This window comes from Atractosteus spatula, chromosome 19 (genome assembly GCF_055471065.1).
Source record: "Atractosteus spatula isolate fAtrSpa1 chromosome 19, fAtrSpa1.hap1, whole genome shotgun sequence".
Lineage (NCBI taxonomy): Eukaryota > Metazoa > Chordata > Actinopteri > Semionotiformes > Lepisosteidae > Atractosteus > Atractosteus spatula.
The window spans coordinates 10,754,145-10,775,956 of NC_142724.1; the positions used below are offsets into that span (position 1 = coordinate 10,754,145).

The window sequence follows — 21,812 nt, forward strand, 5'->3', positions numbered from 1 at the left end:
GTGCGAAACTACGTTATACAATATGAAGTTCACACATTAATGACTTTCGATGATATTCAGCCTTCCAATAGCAGCTTTGATATGTGAAGGTTTTCACTGCTCAGAAACCACAAGCAAAATATCCCTCATTCTACCACATCGTTCTCTTACCTTAGTTCTCCCAAAATACAGCTTTACAACCAACAATGAAATGAGTAATTTAGATAGAATAAACACCAAATGAAACGGTGGATCTTGAGAACCAGAGACGCAGATGAAGATACAACCAAAAATACTGTGAGTTGCTACTATGCTACATTGAAAATCCCACTGGCATTGTTTTTTTTTCATAAGATGTCATTGTAAAGTTTTATCTACTGAATTAACCAAAAAAAACCCACAGGCAACCTGAGCCTACCAAGATCCTTGTGGATTCAGGAATGTGCTATTGTCAATAGATTCTGTTCATTGGATTATAGCAAGAGCTGGATACCTGATAAGATGGATGGGCAGGCATACAATCAGAATAGCTCCAACGGCTTCTGGAGTATTCACTCTTTTTGATGTTTTCCAGATTTTCCTTTTTCAGCTTCTTAGCTCAAGCTGTGTCAATTGTGTCAATGGTTTTATGGACGTTTAGTCCAATCTTGTGTTCCCTTATTTGCCTGTAAGAGATTTAGTCTACAGTTATCGAATGTCAAAAGCACACAATTCATATTATGTTGTCCAGAAAACCATCATCAGGCATACATTATCTTTTGATAGGAACTCTTCTGTGAAGTAGATCATAAGACACCAGGTGCAAGACTATTGTAGTTCCTTAACCTATCTATTTCCACCATTGCATTTGCAGAATTGATTGACAGCTACAATAGGCTGCATTTCACACCTCATTTCCACTGCCACTCTTAAGAAGACAGCAATATTTTTATTAGTGTTCTGTTCAGTATTCTGTTCAGGTCACCAAACACTTTAAATATCAGGTGAGTGCATTAAACCAAAACTGAAATGAGTCTGAAAAGCAGATGGACCAAAAATGATTAATTTATATGTGGCAGGTGAAACTAATATGAACCAATGCTCTGTCCTCTGCAAGGCAAGTCTCAGAAATGACACCTGTTTGAGAAAGAAAGGAATCTCTAGTGGCCTTAAGAAAATAATAGGTAAAGCATATCAGTTATCGATCCCTTGAAACACATATCTTGGTAGTTTCCCATAGTAAGCCAAGAGTGTATATACTGTACAGTAGGTCATATTTGAAGAATTCATCATCAGACTATATTAAATCTATTATAAAAAAGATAGTTTTATGATGATGTTCTGGCTGAAGTACAGATATTTAGTGCCATTTAATGCCACACAGTATGTATGATACAAGTTCTAAACATCTCTTCTAAACATTGCATTATAGTTATTTTCTCCTTCACCTGTGCATGTGCCTATTAAGTTGTTTCCATTGGTGTAGAAAATTAATTAAATTCAAAAGTCTGTTCCAAGACGATACTGTGCTTGTGATCACAGACCTCTGCTATGGGTATTTTTGCTGATGTGCTCCTTGTCATGATCCTTTGGTTATTTATCCACTAAATCGAATAGTGACAATAAAATAAAGGAATTAGAGGTTACTGTGCCATTCTGATGTTTTCATATATGATGACTGATTTATTATTTCCTGTCTGGTGGTATGACTACAATAAGGTTTGTAATGTTGTTTATCATCACCAAAGAGAATTCAGTTGAAATTAGAAATATTTAGCAGAACTTGTATGTATTTCTATTTTATCTACAAGAATATTTAGCATCTGAGTCAGCTGGGTGGAGGACTTTTGTGTGTGAAAAGAAAACCAGATCCTTCTTAGACCCCTCTTCCTGCTCACTGTATTTACTTTTCCAGCTGCTAGATACAGGCTAAAGTTATTTTACTGTTATTTCAGTATGATCATTAGTTAAGGTAGAGTTGTTATTCAAATAAAGAGTGTAAGTTTTTCAGATAGTCTTGATCTGAAGTCCTTGTGGCTGCACTTTCATGTTTAATTGTTTTTACAGGAAGCACCATGGAGAAGTGCCAAAGTGAGGGACATACAGTGGAAGTGGATTAGGACTGTGGATGTTTCCAAGGCCTCTCATGTGACTTCTTGGAAATCATTTACTTTCTCTGATTCTAGGCAGTGCTTCCAGTGGTAAACTTCAGCATTGCATCTGCATATTTTCTGATTTTCATGGAGAAGGGATACGTTTCACTTTTCTTCTAGCCATCCTACTAGGACTCGTTATTGTGGAAGAGAAACAAGGATTTATGTCAAATTTGGCTGCTTTAAAGTGGAAATGATCAGTATGACTAATTTAGAGGGAAAAAAAGCTTATTGCCTTAATACGAAAACACTAAATAAGATCTGTGCTAAAACAAAATGATTAGGTTTCTGAAATTGTAAAAGATTTTTTTTTCTTTTGACCGGATGTATTGTCACACCTCTGTACAAATTTGAAGTCCAAATCTGAAAAGGCGAGAGTTAATTTTAAAGTTTCGGATTTGATGAATAGTGTAAGGTTGTGAAATAGGAAAGACATCCCCACCTATGTTGGACTCAGTTTTACAGAGTTTCCTGTTTTCCACTGTGGCAGAAAAGGGAAAATAGGAGGGGATTTAGTTCTCTCAGTATCTCACAAAACTGTTCCAGGACTTTTATATTACACACTGTGCCTTGAATGATATTCAATTTTGTTCAATTACAAACAAGATAACACATTTTTTAATTTATGACGAACATTAACAGCTAGACATGCATCACACACACACTCCTGAAATGACTGTTATTTATTTTTCCTTCTGTATAGGTTTAATCAGTTGCATTTCATTTGATATGCCTGAATAAGATGTGATTTCTGAGTGTTGGCTCTTCAACGAAGCACTGACAACAAATTTCTGAGCCTGCAGTTCCTCTTGTACTGAGCATCACATCGGAGGAGGGTAAAACTAACTTGTCTCCTGACCCTCTAGCTATCTTTGCTCACTTTCCTATTAGTGGGTGAACAAGCCAGTGCTTGGTGATTTCTGCTTCACAATGACAGAATGAAAAGGCAATGTTTCTGTGGATGCTCGGCCTCCACATACAGGAAATTAAATAGGGTGCATACCAATTACCAATCCATTTACCAATTTCCATTCCAATTACCTTTTTTAAGAACTGTAAGCAAATTTAGTAATGTACCTCAAATAGAAAATTAAAAGTGACTAGCTTGTAATTAAGAACTTACAAGGCTGGAAAAAAAAAACAGAAGATGGGAATATCCCAGGAACCAATCTCTTCATAGCAATATAAAATGTATACCATTTGAGAAATTCATATTTGTTAATTGTAGAAAATCATTCCTTTATTGTGTAAAATTGTGTTCATTTATCTTGTTATGTCACCCATTTAGACCATGACATATAGTCTCTTACCTAGAGTCTGATCTAGCTGCAATGCTTACTAGGAGTGGAAAATCACCATCCTGGAGGTGTTAAATAAAAATACGGACCCAAAATTACAAATTGCAAACCCATTACCTTTCAACAGCTTTACCTTTCCCGAGACTTTTTCCTTCTACAAATAAAAACTGTTTATCAAGTCCTGGGTTTGTGATTTGTGAGTGGCAGGTGGATTGAAGGTTGAGTTATTCTGGGTCTGTAATAGTATGAATCCCCTTAGAAACAAATGTACTATTGTATTGTTTTCAAAGAAGGCATTAAACTAAGGCTGTATTGTAATTAAAGGAAGCTGTGTGAGCAGAGTAGTTGTTGTCTGGAGGAAGTATAGTACAGGATGAACAGGGAACAACACTTCCACATTTCTGTGATTGCTAATCGTATACAGTAGTTACATCTGAAAGGTCTTAATTTCAGCTTTGTCAGATACACATCTGGTACTTTAAATCAATATATATATTAATACATACTGTATGATTAATTAATTAAAAACAGTAACATATTTCTCACAATTTGAAATAGTTTTATTGTGAATGCTAACTAGAAGGGTGTTCCTTCACTATAGAAACCCTGTACTTTCCCTAGTCACCTACTCATCTGTATGGAGCTAATTGTTTGTAGCAATTGTTGCAGCATTATTATTATGATTATTAATAATAATAATGTTAATGCCATTCCTTTACTATGCAGTCACAATTTGCTTGTAGTTATTTTTTAAAGAACAGTATTACCCAAAACTGTCTTGATGACCATAAACTTCAGTTATTTTTATTTTTCCTCTGCCTTATAAATATAATTTAAAAGACTGGAATTATTACATTCTAAAAAATGTCTCAAGTTTGTTTGTTTTTTAGTAACAAGGAATTACTGGGTTTTATTCAATGCATTTGACATCTACTCAAAATTCACAGATTACACAATAAGATTATTGAAGAGTTGCTTTCTTTCTATCAATAAAGGGCTTGTTTAAAATGAACAATAGTGCCACATTTGTTGATTCGTGAGCACTATATCATCCTAGTACTGATCAGGCCCAGCCGTGCTGAGCTTTAAATATCTGACATGATGGGGCCCACAGGATGGTAATACTGCTTTAACATACAAGATATCCATGTTTTTATGTTTTATACTTGAAACATTTTTTTTTTACTTTTGCTTGTAAATTTTAAAGCCCTTATTACTGAGTGGAGAATACACTAGGGGTGTAACTATGGCAGGTACTGTAAATTTGTATATACAAGAATAGTGGCCAATCACTCCCTTTCTGTCTCTATGCATCCGTTCTTCAAAAAGTTACTTTTTGCTCTTTTCTCCCTCCTAAACACCCATACATTACTTCCTCGCTTCTCTTTCAGGTAGTTTTACACTTGTGTGCTTTAGTCTTCCTTAGTTTGAAAATCCTTGTCTACAATTATAGTACCATGTCTTTGGCAACGTTTCTCACAAACAGGCCTGTCACCTTTAATTTATTTATAGGGAAGTACTCTTGTGCCAAAACTACCTACCCAATGACCAAGCAAGCCAGCAGGTTTATCTGCACAAACAGAAAACTTTCCATGCAATTTTGAACAAAACGACAGAAATTACAGTTCAAATCAGCAAGGAATAGTTCATTAAACTGAAAATCCAGCACAAACTTTGAATGCTCTATCAGCCATCCACAAAAAAAAATGAAAAAAAGAACAGGAACTGATACCACCTGTATATTTGTTCCATTGAATCCTAGACTAGTTTTTATATGTCACCAACATTTCCCTCTTACTTTACACAGTGTAACGCATAAAGGACTGCTTTCCTAATAAACCAATTTTACACAAAGTACATACAGTACACAGAAATATTTACCGTAATGTCAGCAAACATTACAATTCATGAGAGATAAAAATACAGATGGGTCTAAAGGAAAGGGGGTGTGTTAAAAATAAAACAAATTTAGTATCATGTTACTTAACCTTTGCCAAGGATTTTGTACTGTATGAAAAGGGGAAACCCAACAGCAGTTCTCAGGTTCACCACAAGCAGTCACTGCACTTTAAATGTTATCAAAAAAAGAAATAAAGATTAATGCTAGATTTCCCCCCAATCAAGTATGCACACTAACATGTTTTAGCTTTTAACAGCAACTTTTAATGATTTTATTTACTAATACACATGTATTCAGTTCTGCAGCATGAATAGAAATATGTAAAGCAAATGCATTGATAATTATTATTTTTTTATTTCTCTTAGCACTGTCTCAGATTATTTTGAAATATGGAACTTAGCAATTAAGCTTTTTTTAGGAATATGTAACATCTTCCTTTTCGGGTATTAGCGAAGCACAAATGACTATTCACTTATGCACTCTTCACATCCACAACCAATAACAGTAATCTAATTTGTTATTGATATTAGTTTAAAAAACACCCCAAAACCTTGCTATTCACTAGCCCTGTGTTACTGTGTCTTTCTGTATTCCATCACACTCTGTGTACTCTTTGTGCCTTCTTACAAACACCACTTGCCTTGTTGCCACTAAAGAATTGTAGACCCAAGAATCATCCATTTTGCTGCAGCTGTACTTCATGGAGCATTTATATTTATGTATAGGCCTTCACAATCTAAGAACATTATCTTAAGAAAATGAGAAATACTTTAAAATGTGAACAAATTAACACTGAAGCGAATCACTGATGTGGTCGACATGGAGGTAGAGTGGTTAGCATTACTGCCTCACAGCCTGGGGTCCTGGGTTGAATTCTGGACCTGGGATGCTACTGTATGTGCGTGGACTTTGTTCTCCCTGTGTTCACGTGGGTTTTCTGAGCAGGTGCTCTAGTTTCCTCCCACAGTTCAAAGACATACTGAAAGGTTAAGTGACTTCTGGGAAACCTGGCTTTGCATCTGTTGTTTGCCAGGATACGCTCTGCCTACCCCACGGCCTTGTATTGGATAAAGTGGTTAGAAAATGGATGAATGAATGAATGCCTAATACAACTGAAAATAAATACATACATCTCTTTTTAGGTACTGTATATGTGAGATTTTAACAGAAAATTGCACTCATTAATGGAAAGTACGGTTGAGGTAAACATCGGATACGACATAGTTCATGGTAAGACGTTTTTTGCTTCCTTGTACTGTATATGTAAGCCTAGAAGGGGAAATTGCTGTAGACTTTGGTTTACAGAACGTCAGAGTGACTCTTGTTTTGCTTTTCCTGCGCTTTTGTGTTAGAGAAATAGAACAGTTAGGTGTAATCCACGGTGATTCATAAATTGAATGGGGGGGATTTCCGATATCCCAAGGGGTAATAAAACATAGAGATTTAGGTAGAAGGCTGAAGTTTGTAGACCAACGGAATTCCCCCGGTACGTAGCAAGACAAACACTGCTGGCCACTCAAGTGGGTAAGGCTGCACCTGCTAGCCTGGTCACATGATTAGAAACAGGCAGCAGCAAGTAAATCTGAAAGAACCTTTGATTTTACTTTGACTGATCTCCTAGCTGTCGGAGACCCTTTTGTCGTAAGTGTGGCCTTTAAAGATGACCAAAAAGAGTTAGCAGTGGTGTGAACACGATGGGTTTATGTTCCTAACTAGACTGAATATGTCAGCAAAATTAAAAGAAGTCATCAGCTTTACAGTTGGTTAGCTATTGCCTTGGTCATTTCCAAACAACACCATTCTTCCAGCTGCCCAACTGTCCTTTTCTCTTTGATCACTCAATAAAACTCGATAGAACAGCAGTACCATCCAAGAGCAAGCCAGTAATTCATTATCCATCAGACAGCCAATTTTCTTCCTACAGTATCAGGGGACATGGAGTCTACCCTGGCAACATACAGTAAAGCCTTAGGTGGAATCACTCCCTGCACAGGATGTCTGCCCATCGCAGGGCACACAAACAAACACCTACTGAAAGGAGGATTTAAAGACAGCAGTCAACATAACTAGCTTGTCTTCTGAAGATGGGAGGAACAGAACACAGGGAAGAACACAAAAAAAGGAAAGACATGTTAACCTCACACAGAAATATGGGGAGGACATGTTGATCTCTCACAGAAACATAGGGAGGTCATCTCACCAATGAATATACCATAGGGAGGACATGTTAACCTCACAGAGGGAACATATAAAGAGATACTGCATATGCCTTTTCATAATGAAAGAGTTAGCTTTCTACTACAACTGATAAAGTTGCTCCCTAATAAAAAACTCCACAGTCTTGGTATGAAGGGAGGTAGAGTTGTGTAACTTTAATGAACACTGATTTGTGTGTTTACACATGAAAACCCATGAGTAACCTATTTTTACCTCTTCACTGTTTAGCTTCTTGCAAAAATTGTGAATTTCTTTTTCATGCTCAGCAAGACACTCTGTTCAAACACATTTTTTCAAATATGTTTACAAGGGTTCTTCTCAGCTAGCTTTTACTTCCACAGTATGTTATTTTTTTTCTCAGAAAATGACACAAAAACTACTAGTTAAGAAACAGATTTGTTTTTGGTTAATCTCTGAACACATACCTTATTGCTCATTAAGTGTCAGAACTACAGTCTTAAATTTTACTTTTAATTTCTTTAAGCCTGCCAGTCTGCATTTTTGCTGAAAAACAGAAGTTTCTCTTTCCTACACTGACCTCTGCTGGAAGCTATTAATAATGACTTACATTTTAGTCCAAGACCACCCTAAGGGCTGTTAAAATAAGTAAAATCAAATATCATCATGTAATTTTAGCATATGCCTATTTTTTCTGAAACTTTCTGAAAGAAAAGTAATCATAGATTAGTTGCATAGGTATACGAAACAGGCATAACTAGTAGATGGGTTCAAGTTGTGTAAATAATATAAACATTATATAAAATAAATAATACAAAAGGAAATTTTTAGTCTGTTATGTTACTTCCTGCAAACCAGCTAGGCTCCTCAGAGCTACACTCACAGAGTAAGATGTAAATATTTGGTTTGTGATCATACTGAACGTTGACAATGAGTAAGAGAAAGCAGGCAATGCTTGCACTAAAATGAAACAAAAATCTTAAGTGTTGCATGATTATTTGCTCGACACAGATGTAGTGTTGATAATGGGGTGCAGCTGCATCTCTTGCACAGTTGCATTACTTTTCAAATGAACCCTTACTCTTTTGAAACTGACAAGAACAAATATGAAAATTCCCAAAAAGAGTTGATACTTTCAATACTGTACCTCTAACTTATAATGATTCCTATATTTTACCTAGGTAAGACGTACAGTACAGCTAACATTCATAGAAACGTAAAAATGTACGTTTTTAAAATATAAATTAATACCACAAGAACTGCTGACATACTGTATAATAAACAGATATTGATGCACCTACTGCATTTCCAGTACTGTTCTGTAAAAAACAATCCAGTAATTCAAAAATAAAAAAAAATAAAAAAACAGTCAAAAGAAAGAGTGTAAGAAAATAGTGTAAGAAACTGCATTAACAAAGTAACAAAGTAGTGTTGTAATAGTTCAGTGAAGGGTATTGTTAATTTATTCTGTATCGCCATTCTTATGTATACTCACTTATACAGTATCAATGCGAATTGATCATATCCATGAAGTGAAGAACATCACTTAGTGACATGGAACCTAATATGTGTTATGGAGAGTTTTATATATACATACCATCTTATATTTAATACATAAGTTTTGTATATACCTGTATCTGTGTCAGGATGAATACCTGACATTCAAGCCAAGGTCCCAAGGTGACAGTAAAAAAAATCACAGAACTGAAAATGTTTGGCTGATTTCTGGTCTTCCAAAACGAAGACATCTGTCTGTGGCCCTGGTGGATACAGTAGATTAATACAGAAGGTGTTAGTTACAGTACATCAGACATACATACAGGTACAGTACAAATAAGGAATATGATAGGGGCAACAAATTGTTTTGTAATGTTACAGTACTGTATGTGTTATGTTTACGGGGGAACGGTGATGTGCTGTGATGTTAAAGAGATACAATGAATAATGGTTTTTAAAAAGCATGAAGGCAAAGAGATCACATTTCTAATATTTCTAAACCAAAGAAATAACAGCCCCTAACACTGAAGAGCGCTCTTCATCTTTTTTCTTTACTTCATGTAAATATGTTCCGTTAAAGAATGAATTACTTTAACATTAAGGTCAAAAGTAGCCATTCTTGAGTGAATTGAGCCCTCTGGTGTGTAATCAAAACATTGCATACGATTTTATGGGTGTCTTTTCAGGTTGCAGCCTTTATCTCTTATCAATATAATTTTACGAAGCAAGTTGCAAAGTGCTTTTGATTAATTGTTTTCGATGGAGGTATACAAAATCATAGATTAGAGAATTGAAATCCTGCAGCTACCTGTACTATGTTTGTTAATTATGGGAGTATATGCACACCTATCTTCTGGTATTATAAATTACATTTAGATGACTTGCTGTATACAGACCAGATATTTAAGGATTGTTAATCCACATTACAGCGCTAACACGATGTTAAGCATGGTAAAGATATTACTTTAATTAGAGAATAGAAAACAATATCCTATCAGATGTACCTTTTATTCAGTCCAACACCCCATCTGCATGAGAAAAGTTTATTTAGAAAATACGAAATATTCCACGGAATGTGATAATGTGTGAATAAAAAAAGGATTAAGAGGGCTGAGATTATGTATATATATGTGGTTTTGCAATGTTTAATAATATATTAACCATTGTTTCTTACAGTATGTAAGAAACTAATTCCTTTGTTCCTTATACTAGGCGCTACGCCGAAGTACACACCTCCACTGTGGAAAACCCTCCTTGCTTCAAATCCTAAAGGGAAATGAAATCTGACCTCCTCTAAGGTAAAAGCGTCGGACAGTTACTGCTCCAGTGAAGCAGGTTCCTCAACTGCGGTTCTTGCAAATCCACGTTTCTTCTTGAATAAGGAAGTTGTTCTGCGGGTAATTAAGGTGTGTTCTCACAACCGGGTGAGGAAATAATAGTCTCTTTTACCTATGGCACTAAAAGGACTACAGGTATTCGCTGGAAAAGGAAGTCTCACTGCCGAGAAGCAACAGTGGCTGTTCGGCTCTGTGAGAAGTGGGAGGCTTACTTTCGGACAGGCTTGGGATCTAATGAATGAGGACGTGAAGACTATGGAAATGCCTAAACTCGCCATAGACGTCCCGCAGGTGCAGTAGAAAACCCGTTTTAAAGTTATATAGATATACAGAATATAGATATTGTTACTATATTCTTGTCACATTTTTTAAATCATTAAGACTTGCCAAACTGATCTTTCCTGCTGCTGCAGTTAAAACTTGCCTTGGTGACAGAATTACTGTACGTTCGAGTTCCTTGGATGCTTATCTGGTGTTTTATTAAAGCTGTAGAGTACTTATAATTATAATAGTAGGATATGTGCCTAAATAAAAAAAAAAACATTTAAAACATGCATAAATGCCATTGACGTACAACCCTGTGTATAACATCAAACATACAGTATAGCCGGAGATGGAATATTCTGAGAACGGTGATTGGGTTGGTTTGTTGGGTCAGTAATCTGCAAGAAAAGTACGTCTCACGTGTACCGGCTCATACGGTTTTGAGCTAGAAATGTATAAAGCCTCTCTAGAAATACAGATCAGGCTTTACATCTTACAGCTTACCTCAGATAACCCCACAGTTCCATATACAGTACACACCCAATACCCAGTGTTGTTGTAGAAGATGCTGTCACTTGAATGAAGCATATTCAGAATCTGTGTAAACTGTGGACAGTGTTTGGTGACTATTCTTTGACAGTTGTAAACGTAACGAAACTAAGAACAGGAGCCCCCAATTCCGCACTTGTAACGATCCCAGTAGTCTTTTATGTGCTATGAAAGTAGCTGTTCAGATGATTTCTTTGAGTTAGAAGTGCATTTTAATTTGAGTGCGTTTGCGACATTTTGTACTGTTTTCCAGAAATGATATGCGAAACGTTAATACAGTTATACATCATAACATGTGACGGCTGTCTTCATCAAATGCTTGAATATCGCAAGCCTGAAGTTTATTAAGATGTGGAGAATTCAAAATTCTTTTCATATGATTCTGTGAAAGCATGTCATTAACATTCATTTCCTTTTTTAAGAAGGAAGTAAGCGCAGCTGTTCATTCCCTGGTAGTTTTCAGAGCAAAATATAACTCGCTTTTACACATTGCAAATTTGTACACTTATGAAGTATTTTATAATTATAAGTATTATGGAATATTTGTCAATAATGTGTCATTGATATGCTGTTAATACATCTTATCTGAATAACACTTTAGATCTGATAATTATCTGAATAATCAAAGGTCTCTATCACAGTAGTACTATCTCTATCCAGTACTTTTTATTTCAAAACCATTATCTACACAAAATATTATGCATGCAACAATTTTACAGTACATTTATTGTGCAAGTATTACAATTATAATCAGATGGCATGCTGTACATACTGTATTACAGTATGTCTACAGCCATCAAAGGGTTTAAAAAACTAAAAAAAGTACAAAAAGGCATACAGAAAACTGACGGTGGGTATCCAAAATCAATACTGTATTTCTGGTGCTCAGTCTCCAGCGGAATAATCACAGGAGTGCAATATACTGTAGAAGGTTACACTGTGGAGTGATCACTTGTTGACCACTTGTTGTGTTTCTTATCTGTTTACTGTGTTCCTTATTACTGTAACTGCTGTTCTCTTTTTCTGCTGGTCACCAGACTGTTTGACTCTCTGAAATCCCAACTTTTACTTTGCAGATCAGCTGATGTGTTTTATTCGTGTCCTGCAAAATAAAGCCCTTCAGAAGCAATGTGCTAAAAAAGATAATTATATAAAGAAATGTAGAATTAAATAATGCAGATTATATGAAACGATGTAGATAATATGGTTGAATGCCTGACTTTGTAACGCCTAACCTGAAACTTTGTAAACTGTCCTTTTGATCATTTTCTTTGTACTTAATTGAGCAAGCCAGATGGAAAACAATTAGTGTGTTTTCACTTTTTCTTTTGCATGTGTTTTTCAGCTCAGCAATGAGAAGCAGCTCAGTATCATGAATATGGTGAAGAGAGGGGAGCTGACCATTGAGGAAGCTTTAAACGAGGCCCGGAAAGAGAAATTCGAACTTCCGAAGCAGAACAGGCCATCCCATGTAAGGACAATTAGTACCTGTCATTTTGCTCGATGTACAGTTCATGTAATGGCAAATGACGAGATGTTTTTTCTGTATTTCCAAGTGCAGCACATTTTTATTATAATAGGATAGTTCCTCCTATAACATGAAAAAAAAACTGTGGAGGCCATTCAGATGTGCTTAGGTGCTTGAATGTGGCTTTGACAAGGAACACTGAATTACAGTATTAGCTGCAGCTCTTTTTTTCTGGCTGGTCACCATGGCCAGACTGTTTCACTCTCTGAAATCCCAACTTTCACGTTGTAGATCACATGGTGTGCATTGCTCATGTCCTGCAAAATGAGGTCCTTCAGAAGAAATGTACACATTGTGTTAAAAAAAAGAGTATTATTTTTTGGTCCTGAAGTACTTAGAAACCCGTTCAGTTACTATATGGATGTAACCTGGTAGTTAGAATGCAGAACATACAGTATGTGTTGAAGTAAGACATCAGAAAGATATTTGATTGGAAAATCTTTGAACTAATACACTTATTAGATATGGATTTTGCAGTCAGTTTCCCAGTAGGTTTGTATAATAAAAAAGCTCTATTTAGAATTGCATCAACCTTGCTTATCGCGAGCAGAACTCTTATAGTTCTTAGATGTCTCTTTAAAACCAGCTTATTTGATTAGCTAGAGTTATAGAACCCTGCAGCCTCACAAGTACTGAATTAATGGAAATTTTCACACTACTAGTAGAGCGCAGAGCGCAGAATTGATTTTATAAGCCACCTGCTTACTTTTAAATCCCTTTATGAATATACAACACTCTTACCTGGCTGATGTAAGGATTCTAAATATTTCGAAACAAGCCCTGGGAAAGATTAGAGTTAGAAGTTCTTAGAGCCTGCTGTTACTGTAATTCTTTTGGCACTTGAGAGAGAGCTCTGCTTATACCCTCCTAATGTCTGCAGTACACCAAGTAGATTAGGTAAAACAAATCTTTCTTTTAGGGCAGCATGGTGGCACAGCACAGGGGTTAGCATTGCCTCTTTGCAGCCCTGGGTGGCTAGGTTCAATTCTAGACCTGGGTTGCTACAGTATATACAGTATGTAGAGTTTGTATGTTCTCCTTGTGTTTGTGTGGGTTTCCTCTGGGTGCTCCGTTTTCTTACCACAGTCCAAAAACATACCGGTAGTTTAATTGGCTTCTGGGAAAATTGGCCCTGTGTTGGATTGGTGTCCCACCTAAATGCCTATTATTTACCAGGATAGGCTCCAGCTCCTCTATGACCCTGTATTGGATAAAGGGATTAGAAAATGGAAGGGTGAATCTTTCTTTGTGCCATATACAGAGAAGCTGCTTTTCTGCAAGGGAATGAACAATAAATTATCCTCTTTACACAGAGGGCTTTTGATCAAGCCTGATAGCCAAACCCTCAGAGAAGCATCTCTACAGAACCATTGTGATGCCAGACTGTTAAAGAGAGTTTTTCTTAATTCTGTTCCCGCCTCTGCCATTCCTCTGATCTCCATTCCCTTACATCCCCTGCATTCTCTTACATTTTTTGTGTTTTGGGGATTCACTTCCCCTTCATAAGACCATGTGCTATAGTCCCGAACCTGAAGCCTTTTTAAGGACAACTTAGAAGAGGATTTTAATAAGAAATTAATTTAGTTCAAGTACTGTACTGTAGGTAGTAGTCACACCTGAAGAAGGTTGTGTTTCCTTTCTTATCTTTTCAGCATGGATTAATATACTTCACAGTCCTTCTCATTCCATGCATCCTGAAAGAATGTTGCATAACTGTGCCATTTCTCGTCCAGAGAACATTTGTTTTGAAAGCCATTGTCAGTGTCCCCTACCTAACAGGACTTGAAGCACATATCTCAGTTGTAATATCCTAACATCAGCCATGTCCCCGACTACTAGATATGGCCAGTCCTACAGTATATGGATTTATAGATCTGTTTTATTTAACTGTTCATCTCAGTATCTGCAGAAACATCCACAACCCAGGTGTTAGAGTGAGCTTCCCCATTGCAGTCAATAGAACACACTAATCTGTAAATTTAAAAACGGAACAGCAAAACCTTTGCATGCTTTTTAAAGGTTCTCTAAGCAAATCATTAAGCGTTTCTTTTGGAAATGAGGAACTGAGATGTTCTCTAGGAGGAAGTAGACATTAGGATTTCCACTACCCATAATGATAAGACCAACTTAAATCGACTACATGGTGTTTTAATGTTGTGGCCAAAACTCTCTGTGCTAACATATAAGATGTGTTTGCTTCATGTAAAGGATCACTGCAGAACTGGATGGAAAAGGGAGAAATTTGAAAGGAGGTTTAAATGCAAAGTGTTTCATCATCTTTATTTTTATACATTACATGATAACGTAGTGGCTGATGAACAACTGCACTTGCTAGCGTTTAGCATCGATAAGGTGTTCAAATAAAAACAAAATACTTGCATAACAGTACCGATAGTAATAGTAACTTTCCAAGGTTACAAAACTGCCTGTAAGAGCTAACCTTCACACCCTGAATGAAATGATCTCATGCATTATAATTACATTATTCTATTATTAGGTAAAATAAACATAAAACTAAGATGGGAATTGTCATATTTTCCTCCAATAGCAAAATAGCCTCCTAACTTGCTTAAAGTAAATGTTAAAGTATGAATACATTAATAATGCTAGAGACAACATACAGTACATGTGAAAACAGAAATATACTGTAAGTTAAATTCAGTTTCATTATGTACTTTAACATTTAACTTTAACATTACGTTTTAGGATTTCACTGGGGTTTATTTGGGAAGAGAAAGAGTGGGCCATTTTTTCCACTTGAGCTGAATGCTTTTGAATGTTACCCTGTAAGTGTAATAGCATTTAAGAAGCTTTGGACAACCCAGTGATTTTGAGTGCAGTGTGCTCTGTATCATTGTTAGTTTAGTTAGCCATGTTTTGTCATTAATTGAATGAGGCCCAAGAGCTAATACAGAGAAAGGAAGAGGGATGCAAGGTGACAACAAGAGGAAAATTTACTACCCATACAGTATGTGTGGTTGGCTGCTAGTCTTAAATACACTGATGCACAGCAGTGAGACTATTTGAGTAGTTTAGTACAGTGGGATGATAACAAAAAGAACTCAGGCCTTGTGTTTGATCATTTAGTATTTCTGAGAAATTCCCTAAAATAGTTAACCCAGAATCTTTGCATAAAAAGAAATGTTACATGAGTATAAATAACTCTTTTGAGTGATGATGGTGAAAGCGTGATTGAGGGTGGCCTGTCTGTGAGAGAAGCTGCCTAGAGAATAATATGTTTTTCTTAAACTAGTTCAGAGTATCCAAGAGATTAGGCTCTTAACTAGGGTGTCCTTCTAGTTATTCATAGCAAATTAAGTAAAATATATTTCTTTAACAGTGTGATGAATGCATGTCACGTGCATGATTCAGTGATTGGATAGTAGCTTGTTTGTGTCCACTGGTATCACCCTGAAGTATGCACAGGAACAGTTTTGAATTGGCAGAGAAGACATGGGCCAGTGCTTTGGGTGCAAAAATACTTTGTCTCAGGGTCTTTAGGGGAGGAAGAGGGCTTGTGAGAAACAATTCTTCAGCTCCTTTAAAAGAAAATAAAAGAAAATGCACTGGCGCTTATGGCACTTAACAGGACTGGTACAAGCCAATAGGCATGATTTCAACTGGCAAGAGCCAGACATTTTGTAAGCATATAAAAGGACAACAAAAATGAGTTTCCAAGTTTCTTTTTCCCCAATTGGCATAGAGGTTTTTAATTTACATTTTGCCTATCCAATATTTGAAGCACCTGAATTTTTTGGAATGTGAAGCATAGTCGAGGCAGCCGAAGGTGGTTTACAGCTGGAGCATAACGACTTTGCAGAAATATGTCTCTGTGGTGGGCACAGAGTGTGGCTGTTATACAGAGATAGAGGATCTGCCTGTAGCTTTGGGTTCATTTTGATCCAGAAGGTATATGGACCTGTGCCATGGTGCCTTTCTGCCTCCTGGCCACAGACTTCATCTGCTGGTCCTGCTCTCTGAGGGGGAGTATTGCACTACTGGCATTGCACTACCAGTCTGGAGATCCACTGATGCTTTACAACAGTGGTGAGACATTTACAGATTTGTGTGAATCAGGATTGTTATCAAAATGCTTTGGTTATCGTAATAAGACATAAATTAGAAAACACAGACCAGATAAGCTGCAGGATACTGTATTGAAACATCCTGACGACCTCTTTTAAAGGTCGCAACAATGGTAATAAAACAATGATTCCTTACGTGCTCATTTTTAGTTCCTCTTTTGAAAACTTCCTCTTATGCTTAGTATTCAGTGGAGTTTTGTTTGTCTGCAGAGTACATCCATCTGAAAGACCTGTATCAAAACAACCTGAATAAGATATAGATCATAATATTGGATCGTAGGCTGCAGAAAGAGCAAAAATAAACCTGATGCTAACAAGCAACCCCAACAGTAAAGGTACTTGCTCTTTAAAACAAGATGGCTAGTTTCAGTCTGTGTTACTTACCCCCTGTCCTTGTCTGTCCAAATGGCAGTACATCATTCTGGCTAGTGTTTCCAGAGCTGGCTGGGTTTGAGTTGACCATGGTGTCCTTAGGTTCTTGCCCACAGTGACTTACTGGGTATCATTTAATTGATGACAAAACTGAATACTAATTAATTAATGGATGACAAGGAAACACAATAGTGAGCATAGTGAAATTACAAGCAGCTAGCTTTCCTTAACAGTGAACATCACATCAGAAGAGGAAGCTGTCTATTATAGATGCTATAATGTTATAATTGTTCATATACTGTTGATATTATTTTCTGAATTTTTGGCCAGTAGTAATGCATAGGATGGATTTGGCATTGCAAAAAGAGTCAGATAACATGTTTTCCTTCCTTTATAGGAGGAAGACATTACACAATACAATTTCAGTGTCTACAAGTACAACAGATATCGATGGCAGAAACGCATTTTGCAGGTAAGCGAAAATAACTGACAAATGCAGGGAAACAGAAGAATGTATTTCCATCTGAAATCCATTCATCCCCCTGAGAACCATGAGAATTGCTTCTCAAGAAAATTGTTTTGGTTTTAATTAAAATAAAGACAAATGTTTGTAAAATTAAATACGCGACATACTGTAGATCTGTGGCATTGTCCAGATAGTTACTAATTAAATTACACTCAATTTAATTAGATATGTAATATTTAATTACTGCCTGTAATAATGTTTGTATCAGTAGAATGCAAGAGGGATGTTTATACTACAGCATGTACTCTCCTGTTTCCTATAGATTTTATGAGTTTTGTAATCTTTAACGTATACTGCATTCTAAAGGACCTGCTGCTTCATCTATCCATTGCAAGAAAGCAGTAAAGGTTGTGATGTTCTAAAGGTTGCAATCTGTTCCACTATGTTGTCTGTTTCTATACAAAGGGCACAGGGCACATCTATGCCACGCATAGGATGCCAGTCCTTTACAATGAATCAGTGTTCAGTAAGATCTATTAAGATTCAAAAATGCAAAACATCAACACCGTGAATGGGGCTGTGAAATTCTAGCTGAATGTTGCTCAAGGTCAGAAAGCACATGGAGATTCCAAATGACTGTGACTAGTTAGACCACAAATACTGTAGGTGGTGATGTAACTTGTGCAATTGAAATGTTACATTGAAATTGAAGCAAGGAAACTATTTTTGTTCCCTGTTTTTTTTTTCAGATCGATTTTAAGGCAAAAGTCATCTGCAGTATTGAGAAAGGAATTGTCAAGAGGCAGCTGCCCTTTTCAACTGTGAAGTCATGTGATGATGGGGTGGGGGCCAAGTTCTCCATCTCATTTCAGGGACGGCATGACTATGAGCTGGAAGCATCATCGCTGGAAGACAAACGGAATGTGAGAAGACAAACACCCTGTCAGTGTAGGACAAAGCAGTTGAGACAGGAAACCTTCGCCTTAGTCCTTCACCCCTAAGGGCACTGTTGCTTTAAGACAGTGATCTTATTGCATATTCCTGCAACACCAGTCCTGCAGGTTTTAGATGTTTGTTAAAAATGTTTCCATAACCGGTCAGGAAAAAAATGTAAAATATTTCTTAGATCCCCGATACCCTGTTTGAGACTGTATTTGACTGCTCTTTGGAAAGTTGTGTTTTTTTTTTACTTAATTTTGAATGATTCATTTTAATATGTTTACATGCCAAGCTGTGTCACCTTTGAGACACATCAGCAGATATGTGACTGTAAATGCACCACAACTTCACTTGTACTCTGGCTTCTGCAAATCACATGCGCACCAGTGCAGAAGCCATATTTCTCTAGTCTGTTCCTCAAGGGCAATAGTTCAAGAGGTCTTTTTAAATCACCAATGATTACAAGACCTCAGGAATTAAATTAAGGTTAAGATCAAAGGTTAAATTAGCACGATCGTCTTAATAGAACCAATTAAACCTTGCTGCAGTTTCTAAATTTGTTGATGATTTTAAGGAGACCTACAAAAACTGTTGGACTGTTGCCTTTAAGGAGCTCTGCGCTAAGTGCACTATGGATGTATATCATTAGTGACACTGGTCATGGTGCAATTTTTGAAACAAGTGCATTTTTTACACTGACACAGAGATCTCAGCACCTCAGAACTCAACCTTATTCAAGAGCAAAATGGGTTTTGAAAACAAACATGAAGGTTAAGATGTTAGTTTTAATATTTTCTGGAGGGAAGATCAGACTCCGATTAAACCTTAATAAACTTAAAGCCAATATATCCAAAATATCTAGTAATCATTCTGATCAACTGAAAAAGTAATAGAATCAATTACTTGACCTGACCTGTTTTGCAGATTTCTGTGTGTTTTGTATACTTAGCTCTTTAAGTACAAATAACTTTGGTTTCTCAGCAATGGATGTTTTTCTAAGTTTGTCTTACTTTCTGTCTCCTTTGCAAGATTATGCAGCTAGTTAACTCAATCATATACAGCAATATTTATGACTTTCCAATACCACCCAACTCGGATACCTATGAGCAGCCTACAACATCAAATACCATTCGCGAAGGACCACTGGATTTACAGAGAGGGGGCTTGGCCTCAGTCACATGGGTGAGGTATGGAAGGTCTTGTTCTAGTAAGAAATTGGTGATTCCTCAAAAGTTTCATTTGCACCTTTAGCTCAACAAACACATTGACTGTACATGGCTTCAATGTGTTTAATCAACAAAAGTCTTAAGAATAAGCTTAAATCTCAAATCTTATTCACATCTGTAGTTAATCGGTTCAAGAACACAATTAAGTTCACAATTGTTTTCTTGAAAAATGTCATTTTTTCCTCAAGAAAAAAAAATGTAGCCACTCTCAATGTGGCTAAGGGACATTAATGCTTGTCACACACTTTTTGGTACAGTGATGTTGTACATGGAATAACATCTAACTCTTAAACATTTTTAAAAAGAAAAAAAGGAAAATAATTTGGTGGTTGTAAATTTTAAATAATGCATCATTGTTCATAGAAAATGAAAACACTATGATAGTAAAATATCCTCTTTTGCCCCAGAGGTCAAATGTAAACTTCTGCAAAAAGGTTTGATTGTTCCTTATAACATCAGTGTTGTATAATGCATGAGTGGTAGTTTAGCTTTTAAATAGAGGACTAATATAATGCATTTGCCATAAAACTGAAATGACATGCTTGACAGGACACCATTATCTGTGTCATTGTAATTTACCTACAGCAGTAATTCAGAAATGTTCCCCGCAGTAATTCAAAGACAAAAAATTACATTTAATCTGATATAAGGTCCCATACTTACTGCATAGGGATACATTTTTCTTTTCTTATGAAATGTCAGCTTTGAAAGGAAGGCTTGTCTACATGCACTGCACAGAAGTATTTAAAGAAAAAGATATGGTGTCACACTTTAACAAAAAAAATGAACAGAAATATTATGCTATAATCCAATTTTCCTGATGTTCGATATAGCCTTTCATGATGGATCTAATGATGATGGATTTTTTTTAGGATTGTCACGCGTGTTTCACTAGCAATGATTAAATGAATTGATGTTCAGCTTCTACGAGGGAGGTGTGTTAGCCATTCTTTTGTTAAGAGCGGTGCTTATTAATTTTGACCTGTCTTCCCTTCACCAGGCCTTATGAGCCCAAATGTCTGTGTTAAGTTATTAATCATACTGACAGGATCTAAAAGAGCACTTTGAAGAAACCACAGCCAGCACTTTCTTTATTGATTTTACAGGTGTGATGTTACAAAGTCGGGATTTTTGCAAGGACAGTGTCCAAAATCAATATCTTGACCTTAAAACACAATCTTATGGATTGTGGTTCTGGGACAGTAGGATTGTTGTACAGTAAGTCAGTTGAAATGGCCATAAAGTGTCAGGGTAGTTGCACGGCCTTGCTCCTGCTTCATGTGGTTTATGCAGAATCCTGTTTCTGAAACATAAGGTATACTGTTCAGAAGTGTAATGCCTTGTCTGAAAAGAAAAACTATAGCTTATTATCAACATACTGTATCTGCTGTTCTGTTAGGTGCATGGCCAGACTTCAAGAGGGAGAGCTTGTCTTGTCTCCTGTCGGTCAAGACAATGATGACATTAACGCCACATCCCAGTCCTTGCCCGTGGTCATACACTTCTCTGATGGGAATGCCAGCGTGGAGAAACACAGAGGCTGTGACACCTTCACCGTGCTCACCAAGAAAAATGAGTACCTGTGAGTGATGGTATCGCCCTGCTATCTCCTACTCTGGCTCTGCAATGGTACTGTGCTTCAGGTGTTGTACCATCCAAGGGATATCCATCTGCTTGCTTGCTTTATCAGCAGATAACCAAGCAGCTACTGTACTTCTGGACTTGTTGAAGGTGAGACTAGATATCCCCAGAGTGGTGCAAACCTTTACACTGGCAAAGAAATAGGTATTCAAAGTCCCTGAGGCAATCCACAATGCTTTTCTTAAGTGACCAGAGCTATGTTAAGTTTTACTTCCCAGTTTTCTTTCCATTGGCTTTGGGGGAACAGGTGCCATTCTGAATTGCTGAAGTGCCCTGCTTTTAAAAGGCCTCTGGAAATGGATTTTTACCATGAAAACAGCTTTATCTGAAAAAACCCGCACAGAGTGTGAAGTGTCTTGATTAAACAGCCATGACCTGCTAATGCATTTTTTCTTACATTTTATTCTTTTTTGTTTCCCTACAA

At 36.7% G+C, this 21,812-nt stretch overlaps 1 protein-coding gene across 2 annotated transcripts in view; it reads left to right on the top strand.

Annotated features, from left to right (window-relative positions):
• The first annotated feature begins 10,432 nt into the window (after nucleotides 1-10,432).
• LOC148818065 (uncharacterized) overlaps nucleotides 10,433-21,812 on the top strand; it is a 37,902-nt gene continuing 26,522 nt past the window's right edge. The window contains exons 1-6 of one of the 2 annotated variants that reach the window (XM_088937838.1): nucleotides 10,433-10,609; nucleotides 12,477-12,602; nucleotides 17,514-17,588; nucleotides 18,332-18,505; nucleotides 19,551-19,708; nucleotides 21,147-21,329. In XM_088937838.1, the coding sequence (XP_088793964.1) occupies nucleotides 10,433-10,609; nucleotides 12,477-12,602; nucleotides 17,514-17,588; nucleotides 18,332-18,505; nucleotides 19,551-19,708; nucleotides 21,147-21,329 (893 nt within the window). The remainder of the gene's footprint in view (nucleotides 10,610-12,476; nucleotides 12,603-17,513; nucleotides 17,589-18,331; nucleotides 18,506-19,550; nucleotides 19,709-21,146; nucleotides 21,330-21,812) is intronic. The other variant, XM_088937839.1, reaches the window with a different exon arrangement.